A 17,693-nucleotide genomic window follows, 5' to 3' on the forward strand; every position below is an offset into this window, starting at 1 on the left:
CTGCTGCCAGGGAGGTCCGAACACGTCCAGGAAGAGGTGCTACCCCTGACTCCCGCTGCTGCCTCGCCCCGGGACCCCCCGCCCGCCTCAGGACGGGCAACAACCGCCCCCCCCCCCGCGCGCCGCCCTTTCCCGCCCGCCGCGCCCCGGCCCCGCGCGGAGCCTCCCGCCGCTACCGCGCATGGGCGCGCGCTCCGCACCTGCGCACTGGCTGGGGAGGCGGGGCTGGCGGCGGTGCGCGCGTGCGCGGGCTGCGCCGCGGGAGCCGGGACGGCGCGGGTGCGGGACGGCGCGGTGAGCGGCCGGGAGCGCGGAGCGGGGCGGCGGGGCTGGCTCGGTCCGGTCCAGCCCAGCCCGGGGAGCGGGGCGGCCAGTTCCTGGCGCCTGGGGTGATGGAGCAGGACCTGCTCGTGCCGCGTTCCGGGTGCGGGGATGGGGTCCCTGGGGTCCCGGGCGCCTCCTGCCCGGCCTGGCGGGGCCAGAGCTGGTCCCGGGGCCGGGGCCGGGCGCTCCGCCTCACGGAGCCTTTAGCCCGGGCTTCGCGGGGCGCGTCCGCGCTGCGGGGGCCGGGGTCGTCACTGCCCGTCGTGCAGGGCAGGTCTGTGCCGCCGGTGCTCTGGTGGGGCCTGAGGGGAGGCAGGCGGTGTGGGCGCCTCAAGTTGCTGTCAGCTTGCTTACTGAGGTGTGGAGAGACATGACAAATGCGGGTGTTCTAGGACCAACGAACCGAGAGAGGTTCTTCTTGACAAGCGAAGAAGCCGTGAGCTTGTAACTTGTGCTTTTGGTATCCTTACCTGGACTGGGCTGGAAAGTAAGTGCTTTTGTCCTTCCTAATGTGGCTGGAGTGACCACATGTGCAACATCCGTGCGGTCTTCACTGGTCGGGAGCATCCTGAATTCAAGTTTTGTCTTACACTAGTCCTTATGTCAGCATTGCCATGTAGTTTAAATCAGTTGTTTTGTGAACATGTTCTCTAGACATCCTTGTGAGCTCTGTGATGGGATCCTGTTGAAGGTTAAGACACCATGTAGTCAGTGGAGATTTCAGTTTCCATCCAGTGGCTTAAATGTGTTCAGTGTAAGTTGACATGTGCTAGGATGTTTGAGAAGCAAATAGGGTTGGCAGATGTGACCAACAGGCAATTCATGCTTTTCTGGAGTGCAGCTGGGCAGCAGGTGAAGAAGCTGAAGTATCTTTATGGCCTCAGATATGTTTAAGACACTTAGTCAAGCCTTGTTCTCATGTAGTCAGTGGAACAAAATCAGTTACTCATCTGAAGTCTATGTGAACTTTTTCAGCCCTGTCTAAAACTCTTTTTTTCCTTCTGTCCTGTGTTTTGGAGGCTATTGTCTAAATTTTTTTTTCTTTTTGTCCTTGATATTTATTCCTAGCTCATTTTTAGAGAGCAACCTTAATCAAGTTATTCAAGTTTTTGGATCTTCATTCCATTTTTAATAGATACCTGAATAGGTATACAGTGGGCACAGACCTCTTCAAAACTGATCTTGCTGATCTCATCAAATGGGCCAAAGCTATTTGTATGCTTGTATGTCTGGGAGATAATTTGCCTGATACATAGAATTATGCATTTGCTTTTTCAGTAGGTGCATTACTTAGATTTTTCTTAATTCCTGTGTCATTTACTTGATTCTTTTTGAAACTGCTTCAAACATACAGTTGAAATCTATCATATGGTTACTTAAAAATACATGTTATTTGAAGTGCTGAACTTCAATATGCTAGCTTTACTTCTGTTATTGGTGTTATCATTTTCCCCCCTATTTTCTACTTAACGATTCTACAATCCAAATTTCTACTTCAGAAAACACTGAAGGCGAAGTGTAAAAATAAATTTAAAAATCTTCCTTGAATGTATTTATGGCAATACTCAACAGAGTTTGGTCCCAAATCAAACTCTGTTAAGTATTTCCATAAATACATTTTTAGTTAGAGAACTTCCTGTAGCCCAGTAGCTCCCCTGCCAGTGCAACCTAATCTTGCTTTTCTTCAGAACAGTTTGTTTTCTATTTCCTATGCTATTTTTAAAATCCTTCTGCTAACCTAATATTTTCTCATGTGGCATTGTACTTACACCCAGCATAATGTGTTTGGCCGTAAATTGTGCTACTTACATTTCCAAACTTCCTATTTGGGTGTCAAGGTGTGTTACATTGACAAAGTCAGAATCCAGCTCTTGAGTTTGCTTCAGTTCTCTCTCTGTTGTCCTTATCATTCCAGACAAATGTACCATCTTTTCAGTAGTTACAGAAGCTGCAGACAAAGTAGTATCTTTGAGGTGTTCTATCACTAAAATCCATCTTTCCCAATGTTTGGAAAATCAGAATCCTCCCTCTTCCTTGACTAGCCCTTGTCTAAGACTGTAATTAATCTTGCATTTTTATATAAATGGTTTGTGGTCCTGCTATTTTTAGGGAGTATTTCTAGTCTTTACCATCAGCTAAATTTTCTTCATATACTTCTGCTGCTTTTAAGCTGGAGTAAGGTGTTCTTGTTAACATGTGAAGAGCTATTCTTTTGTCACCCTCTTTTTTTCTCTATGTCCTATATCTTCTGTGTTGGTTTTAAATCCTAGTTTTTGGCTGTCCAGGGAGGTGATGAGCTGTGACTAATCTACTTTCCTCTTTTTATTTCCTTGCTGCTTTTAAATGTATATAAAACCGGAACTGAATAGGTATTTCTCCATTTAACTAAGCTATGCCAGTTGTTTTATTGATTTGCTCATACTCTGTATGCCTTATTGTGTGGTTTTATTTGATTCTGTCTTGTGTGAAAACGTCTGTATAATGCCTTTTATAGTAAAGTTTGATTTTGATGAAGTCTCAAGTCTATCATAATTAAACTATTATCCTGAGCTAGAATGTCTGTTTAGATTTTATGTCACTTCTTTGTAATTTTTCTCTGTTATGTGTATGATGCTGATAATGAAAACATTTTATTTTCCAGATCACTTTCTTGCCTGTTCACCTCAAACGGGATATGCATGTTTAGGTGACTGCAGGAGCATCAAAATGCCTAATCTTGAGCATCCAGCATACCCAGCAGCTACACTGCTTCAGTTGGAAAGTTTGGTGCCTTGTCGAGAATCTCAAGTGTCCCTATTGCTGTCAATATTTGGAGAGGTGGTGCTTTTTGTATTGGATGCTTGAATAGAACACAGACATTCTGCTGTCCCAGAGGGCAAAGTAATAATTTAATTGTAGAATCATAGAATGGTTAGGGTTGGAAGTGACCTTAAAGATCATCTAGTTCCAACCCCCCTGCTTGGTCATTTTTATGATGTCATTATGAACATACTTTGGTTGCCTCTCTGTTGGTTTTTGTTTGGTTTTGATATGTGCCTTTATCATTAGTGTTAGGCTGACAGATCCCAGTAAGTTTGAAGGTTGAAAGCTGTTTTGCATCTGCAAAGACCCAAACAAACTTACAGCTATTTACTGTGCCTTGCTGTCTCTGAAGCCTGATTTGTCCATGACTGTTCCATCACTACTAGTTAGTACCAGGATGTAATTCTGTCTTATTCCCTGGTCTAAAGCTCTGCGATATCTTTTTTTTTCAGTGGTAGTGTAGGACTTCTGTTTTATTTTGAACTGTTAATGTAATATTTGCATGCCTGAATTCCAGGTACATGAAGTTGGTCTGATTCTTAATAGTTTTATTGTTGGCCATAGATTTGGAAATCACTGGTTTGTTAAATGATTCTGTTAGTGCTTGGCAAAAGTAATGGAGAGTTTCATCTGCAAACTTAAAAGCAGTTAATATATCCATTTATGTTCAGCTAACAAAATGCAAATTCGTATCTGTTTCTGGTTCCACCTTTAGTTATAGATAATAATTACATTGAATTATAGTATATAAGTATTTATAGCAAGCATGGTGGCAGCAAGTCTTAAAAAAATAGATACTTAAATTCTGCTTAAATATGCAGGTTAGAGTATCCACATCTTGCACAAGAGTACCTTTGTTTTGGGTTAACTGAATATCATGGTTTTCATAAAAATTGTCAAATTTATATTTGTATTCATTTTTTAAGTCAGTGTACATGATTCTTAGAAATGAAAAAATAAAAAATATATATTCAGAATGAATTAACTTGTTTTTACTTATTTTCCTTGCATTTAAAAAAAAATCACAAAATATACAGCATCCATTAACATCAAATAAATAGAGGTATTCTATCAAATATTGCCTTGTGAGAGAAAAGCAACCTCCTTTACCACCTCTTCCACCAACCAATTTATTTTCTGTTTCTCTTTTTACTAATGGAAAGAAAAGCAGTTTGTAGTGTTTGCAGAAGTTAGGACAATGTAAAGCTTGAAATTTGTGCTTGCCAAGATTTTGTTTCAGTTAGTTAATTTGAATTAAGAGTTCACTGCTTTTCTCTCTTGTGGTGTGTTAGGGTTTTTTTTTTCATTTATTTTGTTTTCCCCATGAAAGATGTATCTTAATGTTGTAGGGGTTTCACTGCTAACTTTATGTGATATCCTCCCAGTATTTCAGTGAGGATGAAACATACATCTTGATCACGTTGATTCCATAATAATTGGCATATTTTTTATTTAATGCTTCAATTAAAAATACAACTTTTATTTTGGAGGGAAACTTCATTAATAAATCTTTTATCTGTTGAATTAAAAAGAAGAATTGAAACAGCAACACGTTTTTTTTTTCCACAGCGCCACCAGTTTAGTTTTCCGTCCATCTTTATCTATGGACATACATCTAGTGGGAAGACCTATGTGATGCAAACTCTTCTAAACACCTTACAGGTAAGAGTATTTAGAATGGATATTGAATTGAGAATTTATTTGTAACAGATGGTCCCTCAAACTAGCTTGAACAAAATGGTTTGTTTCCTCAAGCCATTTTTGCCTTCTTGATTCTTTTCCACTTACTGTGTGATGAATGCATTGCTCTTCTCACTAGTGCACTTAGAATAAAATAAAATTGTTCATAGTGAGATACAATATAAATCATAATAACTTTCCTAAGAAAGTTTAAAAAGAAAATAAACCAAATTTTGTTTAGCTTTCGAAAAGTGACTTAATCTGAAGTAGCTCCATTGATGAGTAAATACTCTTAAGATGATGATCCCAGTTCAATCTGAGTCACTTACAATATAATTTTTTTAAATCTTTTTGTAATTCTTCTTTAAACTAATTTCTCTTGTATATGAAGAGAGTGAGAGGGTATATGAAAAACAAGAAGAGTTTGCAGTCGTGGAATTTTATTTGTTTTGTGTTAACAAACTAATTTTAATTATATTCAGTTGGATGTATTATGATCTATTTAAATGCCAGCCTAAGAGCTTAAACTTTGTAAAGTTGTGAAAAAGTGTTCAAAGCAAGCATACAAGCTATACATGTTTGCTGAAAAAAAATAAGTGAGTCTAAAATGGCCAAATACAAGACAACTGCCATTATTTTTTTTTATACCTGTAGTTGTTTTTGCAGACTTGGGGTGAATTAATTGCAGCAAATTCAGTTAGTTTTGATCAGCAGGAAAATCTGTATTTCTTTTGGAAAAAGAAACAATACAGGAGTTCTAAAACGTTTGAGCAATAGGGACAATTGATTAAATTCCTAAACACTAAATAATTATTCTTTTGCTTAATGAACCAGCTTTAAAAGGGAAGAAGTGCATTAGTAGCCCTTTTTAATATTGCATTTCAGAACCTGTTTGTAAATAGGAATTTTTTGCACTTTCGTTTATTCTAGATCCTCGAAACACAGCGTGATATGCACCATAAATTAAAGATCCCAATAAACAGGCTGCCATTTACAGTTGCTAATGTAATAAAGTTAATTCTCCAAGTGTGTCTGTTTACTTAGCTTGGCAATGCTGCGTCTTTTGCAGGTGGAATGGCTTTTATTCTCCCATGCCAGTATTGTTGCTGTCTCCTCCTTTATGAACATCACTTTCATAAATCTTAGAACTGTGTGTTCTTTTTCAGCTTCATCAACAAACTTCCTTTGGATTCCTGTTTGTAGAAAAGTATGTAGGAGAAATAAGAAATAGGTCAAGGAGGACTGATAAGATGGATGTTTTTGGAATACCTGAAGTGGAAACGACTAAGCATTCCTTGTACAGTTTTGAATTTGGAGCCTTACATTCCTAGGAAGCTGGGGTTAAAAACTCTCTCCCCCTCAACTGTTAGGAAAAAACTACTTTAATACTGTCCACTGTGAGATGTCTTCCATCCTTGATTAATACTGGAGTTGCTATGTGTTACTAGCATAAAGTAGGAACTTTGTCGGGAAATTATTTATTTCAGTTGCAGGGTCTGCAGGCAGAGAAACTACTCTTTAAACATTGTGTGAGACTTCGAACTACATAGAAGTATCACAGAATCACAGAATATTATGGGTTGGAAGGGAACTCCGAAGATCACCAAGTCCAATCCACCTGCCAGAGCAGGACCAAAAAACCACACAGAGAAAGGCATCCAGACAGGTCTTGAAAGTCTCCAGGGAAGGAAACTCCTCCACAAGCTCTCTGAGGAGCCTGTTCCAGTGCTCTGTCAACCTAACAGTAAAGAAGTTCTTCCTCATGTTTTGGTGGAACTTCCTATGCTCGAGTTTGAATCCATTGCCCCTCGTTCTATCACAGGGCACAAGTGAAAAGAGCTTGTCCCTGTCTTCTTGATGCCCAGCCCTCGTGTATTTATAGGCATTAATTAGATCCCCCCTCAGTCTTCTCTCTAGACTGAAAAGCCCTGGCTGAATGCTTGTTTCTTACAGAAAGTTGTTTTGAAGAATGACATAGAGAGTTATGACCTTAAGTCTGTTTCAGTCCCTCTCTGGTCAGTGCTGGCAGAAGACGTTTAAGTACTAGGTTGTAACTGCTTTTGTGGCCCTTCTTTTTCTGTTAGCAAATGTGTATATTCATGCTAGTTTTATTCCTTGTTCTAATTTTTCCCAAAACAAGTTTAAAAGACCTAAGTTGAAAGATGTCATCACAGAAATTTTCATCTAAACTTGTTGGTGCCCATGGTTTTGTTGGTCATGTACTTCAGGGATTTAAATCCAATGACAGATGTTTACTTCATGCCTAAACCATCGCTTTCCGCTTTGTTCTTGTAGCCCTGAAACTTCAGGGTTTTCTAAAGTACATTTATTAAAAATATTATACCCACTTATGACATATGCAAAAATGTGGCCAGACTGTGAAGCAGAATAGGTTTTCAGCAGCAGCTCTTTCTGCGGAACTTCCTGTTGCCAAGTATAGCTGTCTCCTACATATAGTGTGGTGTTGTGAAGCACATCTGAGCCACCCAGCTTTCCATCTGCTATGGAAGTACAGCACTTTGAATAGGTTATTTTGGAGATGTAGCCCCTTTCATAGAATCATGGAATGGTTTGGGTTGGAAGGGACCTTAAAAATAATCTGATTCCAGCCCCTTTACATGGGCAGGGCCGTCTCCCACTAGACCAGGTTGCTCCAAGCCCCATTCAGCCTGGCCTTGAACACTTCCAGGGATGAGGCAACTCCTTTTACATGCTCTTCTTTTTCTTTCTGTAAACTTCTTTTAACAGTGTTCAAAATCATAAGAAAGCTTTTTATTACTTATTGTTTGACTGGATTGCCAGCATATACCCACAGTTTTCATATCTGCTGAATCAAATGCCATATATTGTATTTTAAGTAGAAAGATGGGAATGAAGTACTTAGATTATTTCGTTTTGTCACACACACACATTCCTGTCAGAAGTTTCATGTTGCAAGTAATGCATATGTATCTGAGTGACTAATGTTTTCCAGAGGTTTTAATGTTCAGTTTAAAAAAGAGCATATGCCTTACCAGAGAATTTGAAGCTATGCAAATAATACATTTAAAAACAGAGTTGCCAGAGATTTGCCTTTTTAAAAAAAAAATTATAGGCTTGAATATTTGCCTGTTTTGCAGTCTATAGTGTAATCTATAGACAAACGACCATAACTTCAATATTACTAAATTGGTACCTTTGGGGACATTTTCTGGATTGCCATAAAATGTATCTCTTTTTTCAGTCTGTATTTGCTTTGGAGAGATACCTGTTTTTCTAAAAATGTTCTACACAAGCAGACTGATTACACATCTGATATAGAGGCTTCCACTTTTTCGTTTGTATGCAGAGAATGCCAAAAACATTTGAAGTGATTCTGGGGAGTGGGCTCCCAGATTATTTTCTTTGTAATACATGTTTGAGAGGTTCGTATTATTGAGACACTGATTTGTAATGGACTATTTTATAATACTCTAATGTGTATGAGTGTTTAACTTTTCTTTGAAGTGAATGCTATTTAGTTTATGTATTGCTCACAGTTTTTAAACATAGAAGATAAACCATGTTTCATTTTTTAAACATAATTTGAGGAGACATTGTGCTTTATATGAGGATTCACCAGATCTGTCTTCACTTTGTGATATATAATATTTTGACTAGGTACTTAAGTAGTCATTCTTTTTTGGCAGGGTTCTTTGGTTTATGTGGTTGGCAAGGTGTGGTGTCTTTCATTGTCTCATCTGGAAAGAAAACTAATCCTGAAGTATTTACACTGAAAAAGCCAAATAAAGTTGTGTCTTTTTTTATCCTCTCCAGCTTCCTCATGTGTTTGTGAACTGTATGGAATACTTTACTTCACGACTTCTTTTAGAAGAAATTCTCATCCAGTTGCAAAGCTCTTCTTCTGAGACAGAACAGACTTCTCATGTGCCTTGTGATAGTTTCAATGATTTTGTACGTCTGTTTAAACAAGCTGTTGCGAGTCAAGAGCTTCAAGATCAAACATTTTACATTGTAAGTTTTTTAATCTTAGTGTTCTGCTTTCATTTCACTTCAGAGAGGGTAATTGTTATCAATAATTTGTATGTGAAATGTATGCATTATAGAGCAGTTTTCACAAAATTTTAGTGTGAACTTAATTCGGAATGTGTTTGTACTGGTTAGATTAGTTCACTTGATTTACTGGCTTTAGATGAGGTTCTTTACTGGTTTTAGGACTTTATAGACAAAAACTGTATAGCATAACTAATAATGAACATAAATTAATACTGCATAGCTAAATTAAGTATGTAATAATATTACAAAATCTTTAAATATAGAGAGCCTGTATTTTATAATTAGTAAGTCATGCTTACCTGTTTTCTTGTGATGGTGGCTTCACAAATGAGAAAGCAAAGGTGGGAAGTAGGGCAGAAGCAGATTACAGAGCATGCAAATGACAGGAATTGGTTGGCTAGAATAGGTTCAAGTTACAAGTTGCATTAAGGAACTAAAATGTGTAATTTCCTCCTTAAAAGTGCTGTTGAGATCTTATGTTTTCAACTACACATGTGGCCCTCAAAGACAAAAACTGAACTGAGATGAAAAAAAATACTACAATGAAGAATTTGATGATATACTCAAGTGGCATAAACAGGCAGACAATAAAAATATTCAGAATTTAGATCGCAGAAACGATTGAATCAATGTACTACTACAATGTTAGTTTTGTTTTTTTTTCCTGTGATAAGGAAAAGTTCGCAAGACATCTGTAATAGCGTTTGTCTCTCTCACCAAGAGATGGATAGAGAAGCTAATTTGAGGCATATATGTTGCCTGAAGAGAGTACCTAGACTCCTCAGAACAATGTTTTTTCCTAGCTCTCTCTGTTGAGTAAAATTAGTTATCTTTTCTTATAAATATGAATGTCATAGTATTAGTGATGTGTGACTGTATGTGTGCATCATAGGCCTATGAAACACATGGACTGAAGTTTCAGCCCAGCAGTTGGAATTAAGGGTTTGTTGAAAGAGGTGAAATTGATTATGTAAGAAAACATGTAAGTGGTTCAAGACCTGAAGCTTAATGGCCCTGGGTAGTCACTCTGCATGTTTCTCACAGCAGTCAGTAGGCATACTGCGTTGGTTTTTTGCAGTCAAACAGTAAGTTCATAATTACTGTGAGCAGTTTTCATTCAGTTTCACAGTTTTGTATCCATTTAAAAATACTTACCTACTGAGTTAAATAGCTTCATCTTATGTTCAGTGGAAACAGTACTGTTTCATAGTTTCCTAGAGCTCCTGAAGTTACTAAATTTGACATGCTTCTTAAAATCTGAATGAAGAAGGAATTAATCAGTACTTAAAATAGAGAAATTATATGTAGATAATTATTTTTAATTTACTTGCACAAGTGCTATTGGTATCCCTCAGCAATACCGTAAGAACAAAACGTAGCACGAGAATAACCTTTAGGAAATTTCACAAAATATATGGTTAAATTTTACTATCAGATTAATATTGGAATTAAAAAACTGTTCCACTTTAGTAAAGAATGCTTCATGTGTTACATGAAGATTAGTCTCACTCAGAAAATTAGAAAGTTCTTGAACAGTGGTTATAGAAAACAAACCATTAAATACCTTGAAAGGTTCAGTTCTATCACATAAATAGTTGCTGAATTCTATGAATCAGAAGAAAGAAGCATTAAATTAGTATTTCAGTGTTGTTCTGCATGGAAACAGAAAGAAATGGGGGAAATCAATATATGTATATTAACCTGTGTCATCTGGATTTATTGTATACTGGTTTAAATTGAGCCTGATGGAAGACCAGCATGCTGGTAATACTTATTTATTCTATTTCATTTTGGTAGTAAATAATGTAATATTTCAGCCCAATTAACTCAGAGCAAATTAAGATAAATGTTTGCTTTCAAGCAAAGGATTCTAAATGTTTTTCTTAACCCAAGCATGGGTGCTGAGTGCTTGTGATTACTTCTGAAAAATGAATTTATTCATTCTAACTACCTGAAAAATGGGAACAGATACAACTTGTAGTCATTCATACATTTACACTACCTAGTACTTTATAGAATAACAAGCTAACTGATGTAAATCAGTTAAGCATTCTAAAATGTAAAGGTTTTTTTTAAAAAAAGGTCAAAGCTGACCAATGTAGATTAAAGAATAAGGCATGGATTTGTAGGCCTCTGGGTAGGCTGTTTTCTGTGAATCACTTGACATATTCCACAAACCAGAGTCACAGTATGTTTTGTCTTCTGTAATAGAAACTAGTTTGTTTCACGCTTAATTAAAAACGTAAGATCTGTTTAGGTTAAGGCCTTAAAGCTTGGTAGCTGGATGTCACTGGGTCCCATAACCAGTATTTTATTAGTAAAAATTTGTAGCCTCTATTTGGTCAGTAGTGTAAAGCAGTCTTCATCCCTGAGGTGTTTATTATATGAAACAAATTCAGATAAAATCATATGTTGTGTTGTAGTTCTAAATAAATTCGCAGGAATGGTGGGCTGTTATTGCAGAGATGCTGCTCTTTCAAGTTTTTTTCCTTTATGGTGGGATTTTGAAATACTGTTTCATAGTATGTTGTGTGGTTATCCACATAAATTTCTTTTTCTTATTGTGGGCAACATAAATGATAGATGTCTTAATATTTTGGTGTGGGGAGGAAATTTAAAAGGTTAGAGAAAAAAAAATATTTCAAGGGACCTATAATTTCTCTTTGAACAGCAGTAATTCAAAACAAGTAATCAACTTCAGAATTTAGGCTCATATTGTGAGTATTAAATAAAACACAAAAGAAATATGTTTCTGTTATCTTTTTTCATTCCTGTCAAGATCTTGAGTGTTCTGGGAATATTATTTTTTTTTGCCAAAGGATAGCCACTCATATTTTCATCCTCCCATTTTTTTCACTAGGCTCCAAAATACCTTAGTTGTTCAGTGTTTTCTGTTTAAGCTGTATATATGCTGCATATTTGTTAGTTCTGTGTTAGGTTTACATGCAGTACAACAAATCATGTGAATTTTTAGGCTGCAAACTGGTAAGAGAAGTTTGTCTCAAAATTCAGTTGTGTGAATTCTGGATAATAGCTAATTTTTTGAAAATATTAGCGCTTACTTGGTTCTGAAAAACAATTTAATAGTGGGAAAAGATCGCTCTCCTACAGTGAGCATATCGATATAGAGCGACAGTACTACATGTAATTTCTAAGTGTAAAAATTTTGTATGAAAATTGAGGTTTCAGTGGTTGTTAATGATTTAATGGCTTTATCAGTGATATTATTGATGGTATACTTAATAGTTTAATTCTTGCTGCCATAAGGCATGAGAAGATTGCTTCCCTGGGGGTTGTGTCTCTTTTTAGATGACAGAGCTGCTTGGGCTTCTTGAAAACACACCTGAAGCAATGATCTCTCCAGGGTTGCTTGTTTAAGGGGTCTTGATATTTAGGTGGGTTCTGCTGCCTAAGAGCCATCGGTGAAATGCGTTTCCAGCAGCTAAGAATTAGTTTTTAGTCCGTGTGAGAATGGATGTTGACATTGTCTATATAGTAAGATCATTGTTTTGTTAAAAGGTACTGGATAGAGCAGAACAGCTGAGGGAAATGGAAGCAAACATCCTGCCAGCATTTCTTAGGCTTCAAGAGTTGGTAAGTGTCTGGAAAAAAATTTACATGCTTTTCTTTTCCTGCATGTTGTTGAAAGTTACTGAACATGGGGTATCTGTCCATCTAAGCTCACAGATCAAAGTAAGTGATTCTTTAGATGGTAAAAATTAATTCCTCCCTCCTCGCCCAAAGTAATGAAAACTAGAAACCAAACCAGCATGTAAACATTGGAAAGTTTTTCTTGCATTCTTAAGAATTTTTTTTTCCCCAATTCATTTTAATAGTATCTTGGTTTACAATATCTGATCTGTTATAGATTATTTTGAGGCTGGTGACAGATACATAGCTATCTTTTCTAGAAGATTTTAAAGAATATGAAATTTTTCTACTCTTTATTAAAAGATTTTCTAATAATTGCAGAAAAAAAAATCTCAGGCAGACTATAATCTATAAGGAGAGACTTCAACATAGGTCCTATTTGCTTGGTACAAAAAAATAAATTAAATCCCTTTTAAAGTCTGTGCGAATCCAAAGTCTGCTTCTGAGTTAGCTGCTGATTCAGAGAGCCCCACCATCTTGAGTGAATTCAGCACCAGAAGCATTAATTTGCAACTCCAGAAACATTAGTTTTCCTCAAGTTTCTCCAGCGTGAAACTTCAGAACTATGTGGTGGCTGGCTTGGGGATGGTCAGTAGGCTTCCAGCTGTTTGTTTGTGGCTGGAGCTGCACAGCTCAGCAGCTGCGGAGGTGCTTTGTCACAGCAGAGAGTTTTTACACTTGTACTGGAATTGTGCCACAGTATGTTTCTAATTGAGTAAACACTGTATCTTTCTCTTTGGAAGTATCAAAACTTTTGCCTTGGAATAAGGAAAAATGGTGCATTCTCTGAAAGGAAAGTGAAGACAAAACCAGAAGATGGTGGTACTTTGAAACTTTTGAAATAAGTGAAATTAGAGTTATCTCAAGACTTCTGTGTAGTACTCTTAATCTTCTGGTTACATTGATTTCTCTGTTTACTGAATGGAGACTGATTCACAGCTGTGTTCTTAATACTGGCAGCTGGTGCATTTTCTGGATGTTTTTGTCTGTTCTGCTGATATTCTGGATTTTGCTGCCCTTGAAGGAGAAATAACCTGTCTGACAGAGAGAAAGGAGGAAAACGTAGCCCTGTCATTACTGTTCAGGGACCAAAAAAATACAGGCTGAGACTTAAATATGCTAGAAAAACACTCTTAATTTAAAAAAGTAAGCCCCAAATAAGTTTGAATGTTTCTGAATACTGAGAACCCAGTCACTTTAATTCTGGATGTCTGGACTGAGGCCTCGTAAAACTGTTGTGCAGCTGATCTTGCAGGAGAATATTGAAGGAGCAAGTCTACTGCATCTCTTCCTTTTCTTGGAGTGAAAGGAGACTATGAACTTTATTACTGGTGAAATATTTCTTGGAATCATTTGTGAAGGATGGGTCATAGGATGCTTGATTTCTGTGGGGATTATGGTGGGATATACTTGAGTTTTTCATATTGGAAGGCCTGTCAGGAACTGAAAATACCTTAGTACTTTTTTCAGCTAAAATGGTAGGAAATCTGGGAGAGCAACACAACTGAAAGAAATCTCCAGAAAGATGCTCTCTCTTTAAAAGAAAAATAAAAAAGCTCCATAAAAATAGAGAAAGAAGAAACAGTAAAGAATATGGATAAGTGCCACTTTGGCAAGAAGTGGGAAGAATAAATAAAGAAGATTGTCCCTGGATTTTCTTTCAAGTCATTCACAGTTCATATTAAGCACTGTCAATTCAATCAGGTTACTTTTGTTTTTTTCCTTGAGGAGTGTCAATAGTTTTGAAACGTCTTGCTTGAAGAACCATATGTAAAAGCATCTTTTGTTCTGCAGACTTTTTAGTGTGGTTGCAAAACCTTGCAAAAAGGAAGCATCATCTTCACAATAGTTAGCTTTATATTGAAAACCTGATATATAGAAGGGTGACCAAAAAAAAGGGAATATTTTTAAAATATGAAGTGTTTTGTTATCTATTGACCGAAGCATCAAACTCAAGGCAAGTATATTGTCAATAAAACCTTTGTAAAAAAGAATGTGGAACTGTGTACAGCCATTGTTGGTAACAGTTGGTGGAGTACACAGTTAATACTATATTTTGTGCTTGTTTTTAAAGGCCAGCTTAGCTTCAATATGAAGTAGTAGATAGCTTGGTTCCAGAAAGCACTGCGCTTTCTTTCACTTTTTAACTCTTCCTGTTTGTTCTGAAAGTATGGGTTTAATTACCAAAGTAAAATGCTACCTTAATTTTGGGACTAAGGGATGAAATCTACTGGGTATTGTCTAGTACCAGAACTCAATCACCCCACAAATCTTACACATCAGTGAAAGGGCAAGGAATGCAGAGAAATGTCATGTAATGAGGAAAATGTGCGAATGCGGGAGCTTCCTGAGTAGGCCAGCAGATGCTGTATTACTGTGTTCGTAATTTGTATCAAAGTGAACATTTGTTTATTTTTGTGGAACAGGAAAGTCACAATCATAGTTTTTCTTGTTGATACAGTAACATACTAGGGTTTTTTCCTTCACTGCTTTTTTAAAAAAATGTTTTTCTGCCCTGTGTAGACTGACAGAAACGTGACAGTTGTCATGATCAGTGAAATAGTGTGGGAACTGTTCCGACCAAGTACTGGATGCTTTGAGCCATTCACCTTGTATTTTCCTGACTACAGCATAGGTAAATTAATTCTTTAATCTGCTTTTTGGGATTGAACAATACTTTGTCAAACAACATCCAAGTGTTGTTTCCGTGTTTATCAGTATGTCTTTTACAGAATCTGGAATATGTAACAGCTGCTGGAACGTAAAAGTCTGTATTTGCACAACCTCTACAAGACTTGTCTTTTTACACTTTCTAAAACATAGCAAAATAGCATTTTTTCCCTTTATATTTACTGGTTCTTTTAATCCGTGTAATTTTGGTGGATTTAGGGTTTTTTACTGTTTATTATAGTTCATTTTTTCCACTTAACTTGTAATATGTGGTCAGTTTACTAAGTTAGCTTTAGCTAAGCAAAACTTACTTTTGTTTGAACAGGACACCTGCAGAAGATCTTATCTCAGAATCATCCCCCAGAATATTCTGCTGACTTTTATGCTGCATATATCAATATTCTGCTTGGTGTCTTCTACATGGTCTGTAGGGACCTGAAGGAACTTCAGCATCTGGTGAGATGATTTTGTTCAGAGTTACTGTTTTGGGGTGTTTTTGGCCAAATAAGCTCTCAAAGTCTAGATTTATTGTTGCATATGGACAAAGAGAAAAACACAGAATTGTAGAATGGTTTCGGTTGGAAGGGACCTTTAAAGGTTATCTAGTTCAGTCAGCAGGGGCCTTCTTCAACTACATCAGGTTGTTCAGAGCCCCATCCAACCTGACCGTGAATGTTTCCAGGGATGGGACATCCACCACCTCAGTGGGCAACCTGTTCCAGTGTTTCACACCACCCTCATTGTAATATCTTTATATTCCTTATATCTAGTCTGAATCTGCCATCTTAAGAATGTGTTAGGTTAAAATGGAGTTTCCCTAAAAATCCATAATAAAGGTTGCAGTTGTTTTGGTGGCTGTGAAGAGTTTTCAGTGCAATGTAGTTTTCTGGTCAGAGGCCACAAAAGCTGGACTATTGAGATGCCAGGCTGTGTGGTCCACTCAGCCCAAGACTTGTGTTGGGGTTTTTGAGCTACCTTTTTTGATCTGTTGGGATACAGAGATAAATGTGATGAAACCTTTTATGCCTACTGATAAGTAGTAGAAGCAGTTGCTGCAACTGAAGCAGTGTTTGAGGGATAACTCCATTACAGACTTGTCATTTTTTGTGTGTTTCCGTGTCAGTCAGAGGAAGTAATAGTTACAGTTTTAATCTTGCAAGCAACGGTTGGCCTCACCTGCTTCTTTCCTCTTCAAGTTCCTTCTACATGTGGCTGTGTGGCTTTGCTGTTACTGCTTTCTTCTTGCTTGCATGAGCTTCTGTGACCCCTAGATAGCCTTCTGTTGTATTTGTTTCCTAGACTATGCAGTGGGATGCCAGACAGTTGCTTTCACTATTTGAAGGAATAATTTCAACTGCATGGCCTCAGCATGTCCATCTTCAAGTTCTGTTATTTCTTGTGTTTATTAAATGTAACTTGCTACCCAACATTCTTTATCCTTCAGTTTTATTGGAAATTTAACTTAAAATTTGAAACATTTTCCTGTGTTATTTAGGAATATAAATTAGGAATAATTTATAAATAAGGAATTTATAAATTAGGAATATAAAATTTTCACTGGATTTGCCTTCTGCAGGGGATTTTAATACACCCAAGATGATGCAAGCCAGATCTTTTGCACAGTTTTACAGAAACATATCCTGTTAGTTTGACTCAATGGCCTAGAGAAGTGAGGACTGACATAAATGTTTTCATTGTTTTTCTTTTGTATTGAAGATAAAACAATAAGTCCAAGTTCCTGGAGTGTAATCACGCCTGAGCAGAAAAAATACATTGAAGATATTTGGAAAAGAGAGTTTTAACCATATACCAATTGAAGGATGTAGTAGCAAACAAACTAACAGAAGAAAAAGAAAAAAACACATTTTTACTGTATTTATAGTATTTAATTAATATGTTATTTTTAAAAAACGGAACACCTGATTACAGAAAACAGATTTTGCTGACATCAAAACCAAGTAACCTGTGATAGATTAACTTCTCTGTGTAATTTTATCTATAGAATTGTTGTCATGTTTTACACTACAGTGTTAGGAAGCGAGTGGCCTAATTATTGACTGAAAAGTAATTAACTGGTTTTGCAAAGTAATGAATTATGCTGCTTATTATATTATGTAGCTAGATCAAATATGTATTACTTTTTTAACATGTCGTACTTTCTACTTTCCGTAGGCAGTGCTCAATTTTTCTAAATACTGTGAACCAGTAGTCAGAGGAGAAGGTAAGCTTCTGTCTAACTTGAGCAGGTGTATGAGAGTGCAGGTGCTCTCCTGTTTTGTGAGAGACTTTGCTTGGATCCTCGTTGTGTGATGATGATTTATCTGGTCACGACAGCATTTCTGATTCCAGTTGCACCCAGTAAGCAGCATTTGCAGCAGAAGCAGTAGAATGACATTTGTTGCTGGTATTTTATGGAAATGAGGTGGAAATACTGAGAAAACACTGTAAGTCTTTCTCCTTACTCAACCACCAGGAATTCTGCAAATTAGTAAGACAAGTGATTTCTGTCAAGCCTAAGAGGGGAAAATGAG

The 17,693-nt window shown here is 37.2% G+C and overlaps 1 protein-coding gene across 5 annotated transcripts in view; it reads left to right on the plus strand.

The window, feature by feature from the left end:
• Window positions 1-254: 254 nt before the first annotated feature.
• The window catches only part of ORC5 (origin recognition complex subunit 5), a 75,747-nt gene continuing 58,308 nt past the window's right edge, over window positions 255-17,693 (plus strand). Inside the window, exons 1-9 of one of the 5 annotated variants that reach the window (XM_051634634.1) lie at window positions 273-294; window positions 717-811; window positions 2,966-3,141; window positions 4,696-4,788; window positions 8,602-8,799; window positions 12,361-12,435; window positions 15,016-15,127; window positions 15,488-15,618; window positions 17,335-17,383. In XM_051634634.1, the coding sequence (XP_051490594.1) occupies window positions 3,031-3,141; window positions 4,696-4,788; window positions 8,602-8,799; window positions 12,361-12,435; window positions 15,016-15,127; window positions 15,488-15,618; window positions 17,335-17,383 (769 nt within the window). In that variant the 5' untranslated portion in view covers window positions 273-294; window positions 717-811; window positions 2,966-3,030. The other 4 variants (XM_051634624.1, XM_051634663.1, XM_051634644.1 and 1 more) reach the window with 4 other exon arrangements.

The sequence above is a fragment of the Apus apus genome, chromosome 1 (genome assembly GCF_020740795.1).
Source record: "Apus apus isolate bApuApu2 chromosome 1, bApuApu2.pri.cur, whole genome shotgun sequence".
Classification (NCBI taxonomy): domain Eukaryota; kingdom Metazoa; phylum Chordata; class Aves; order Apodiformes; family Apodidae; genus Apus; species Apus apus.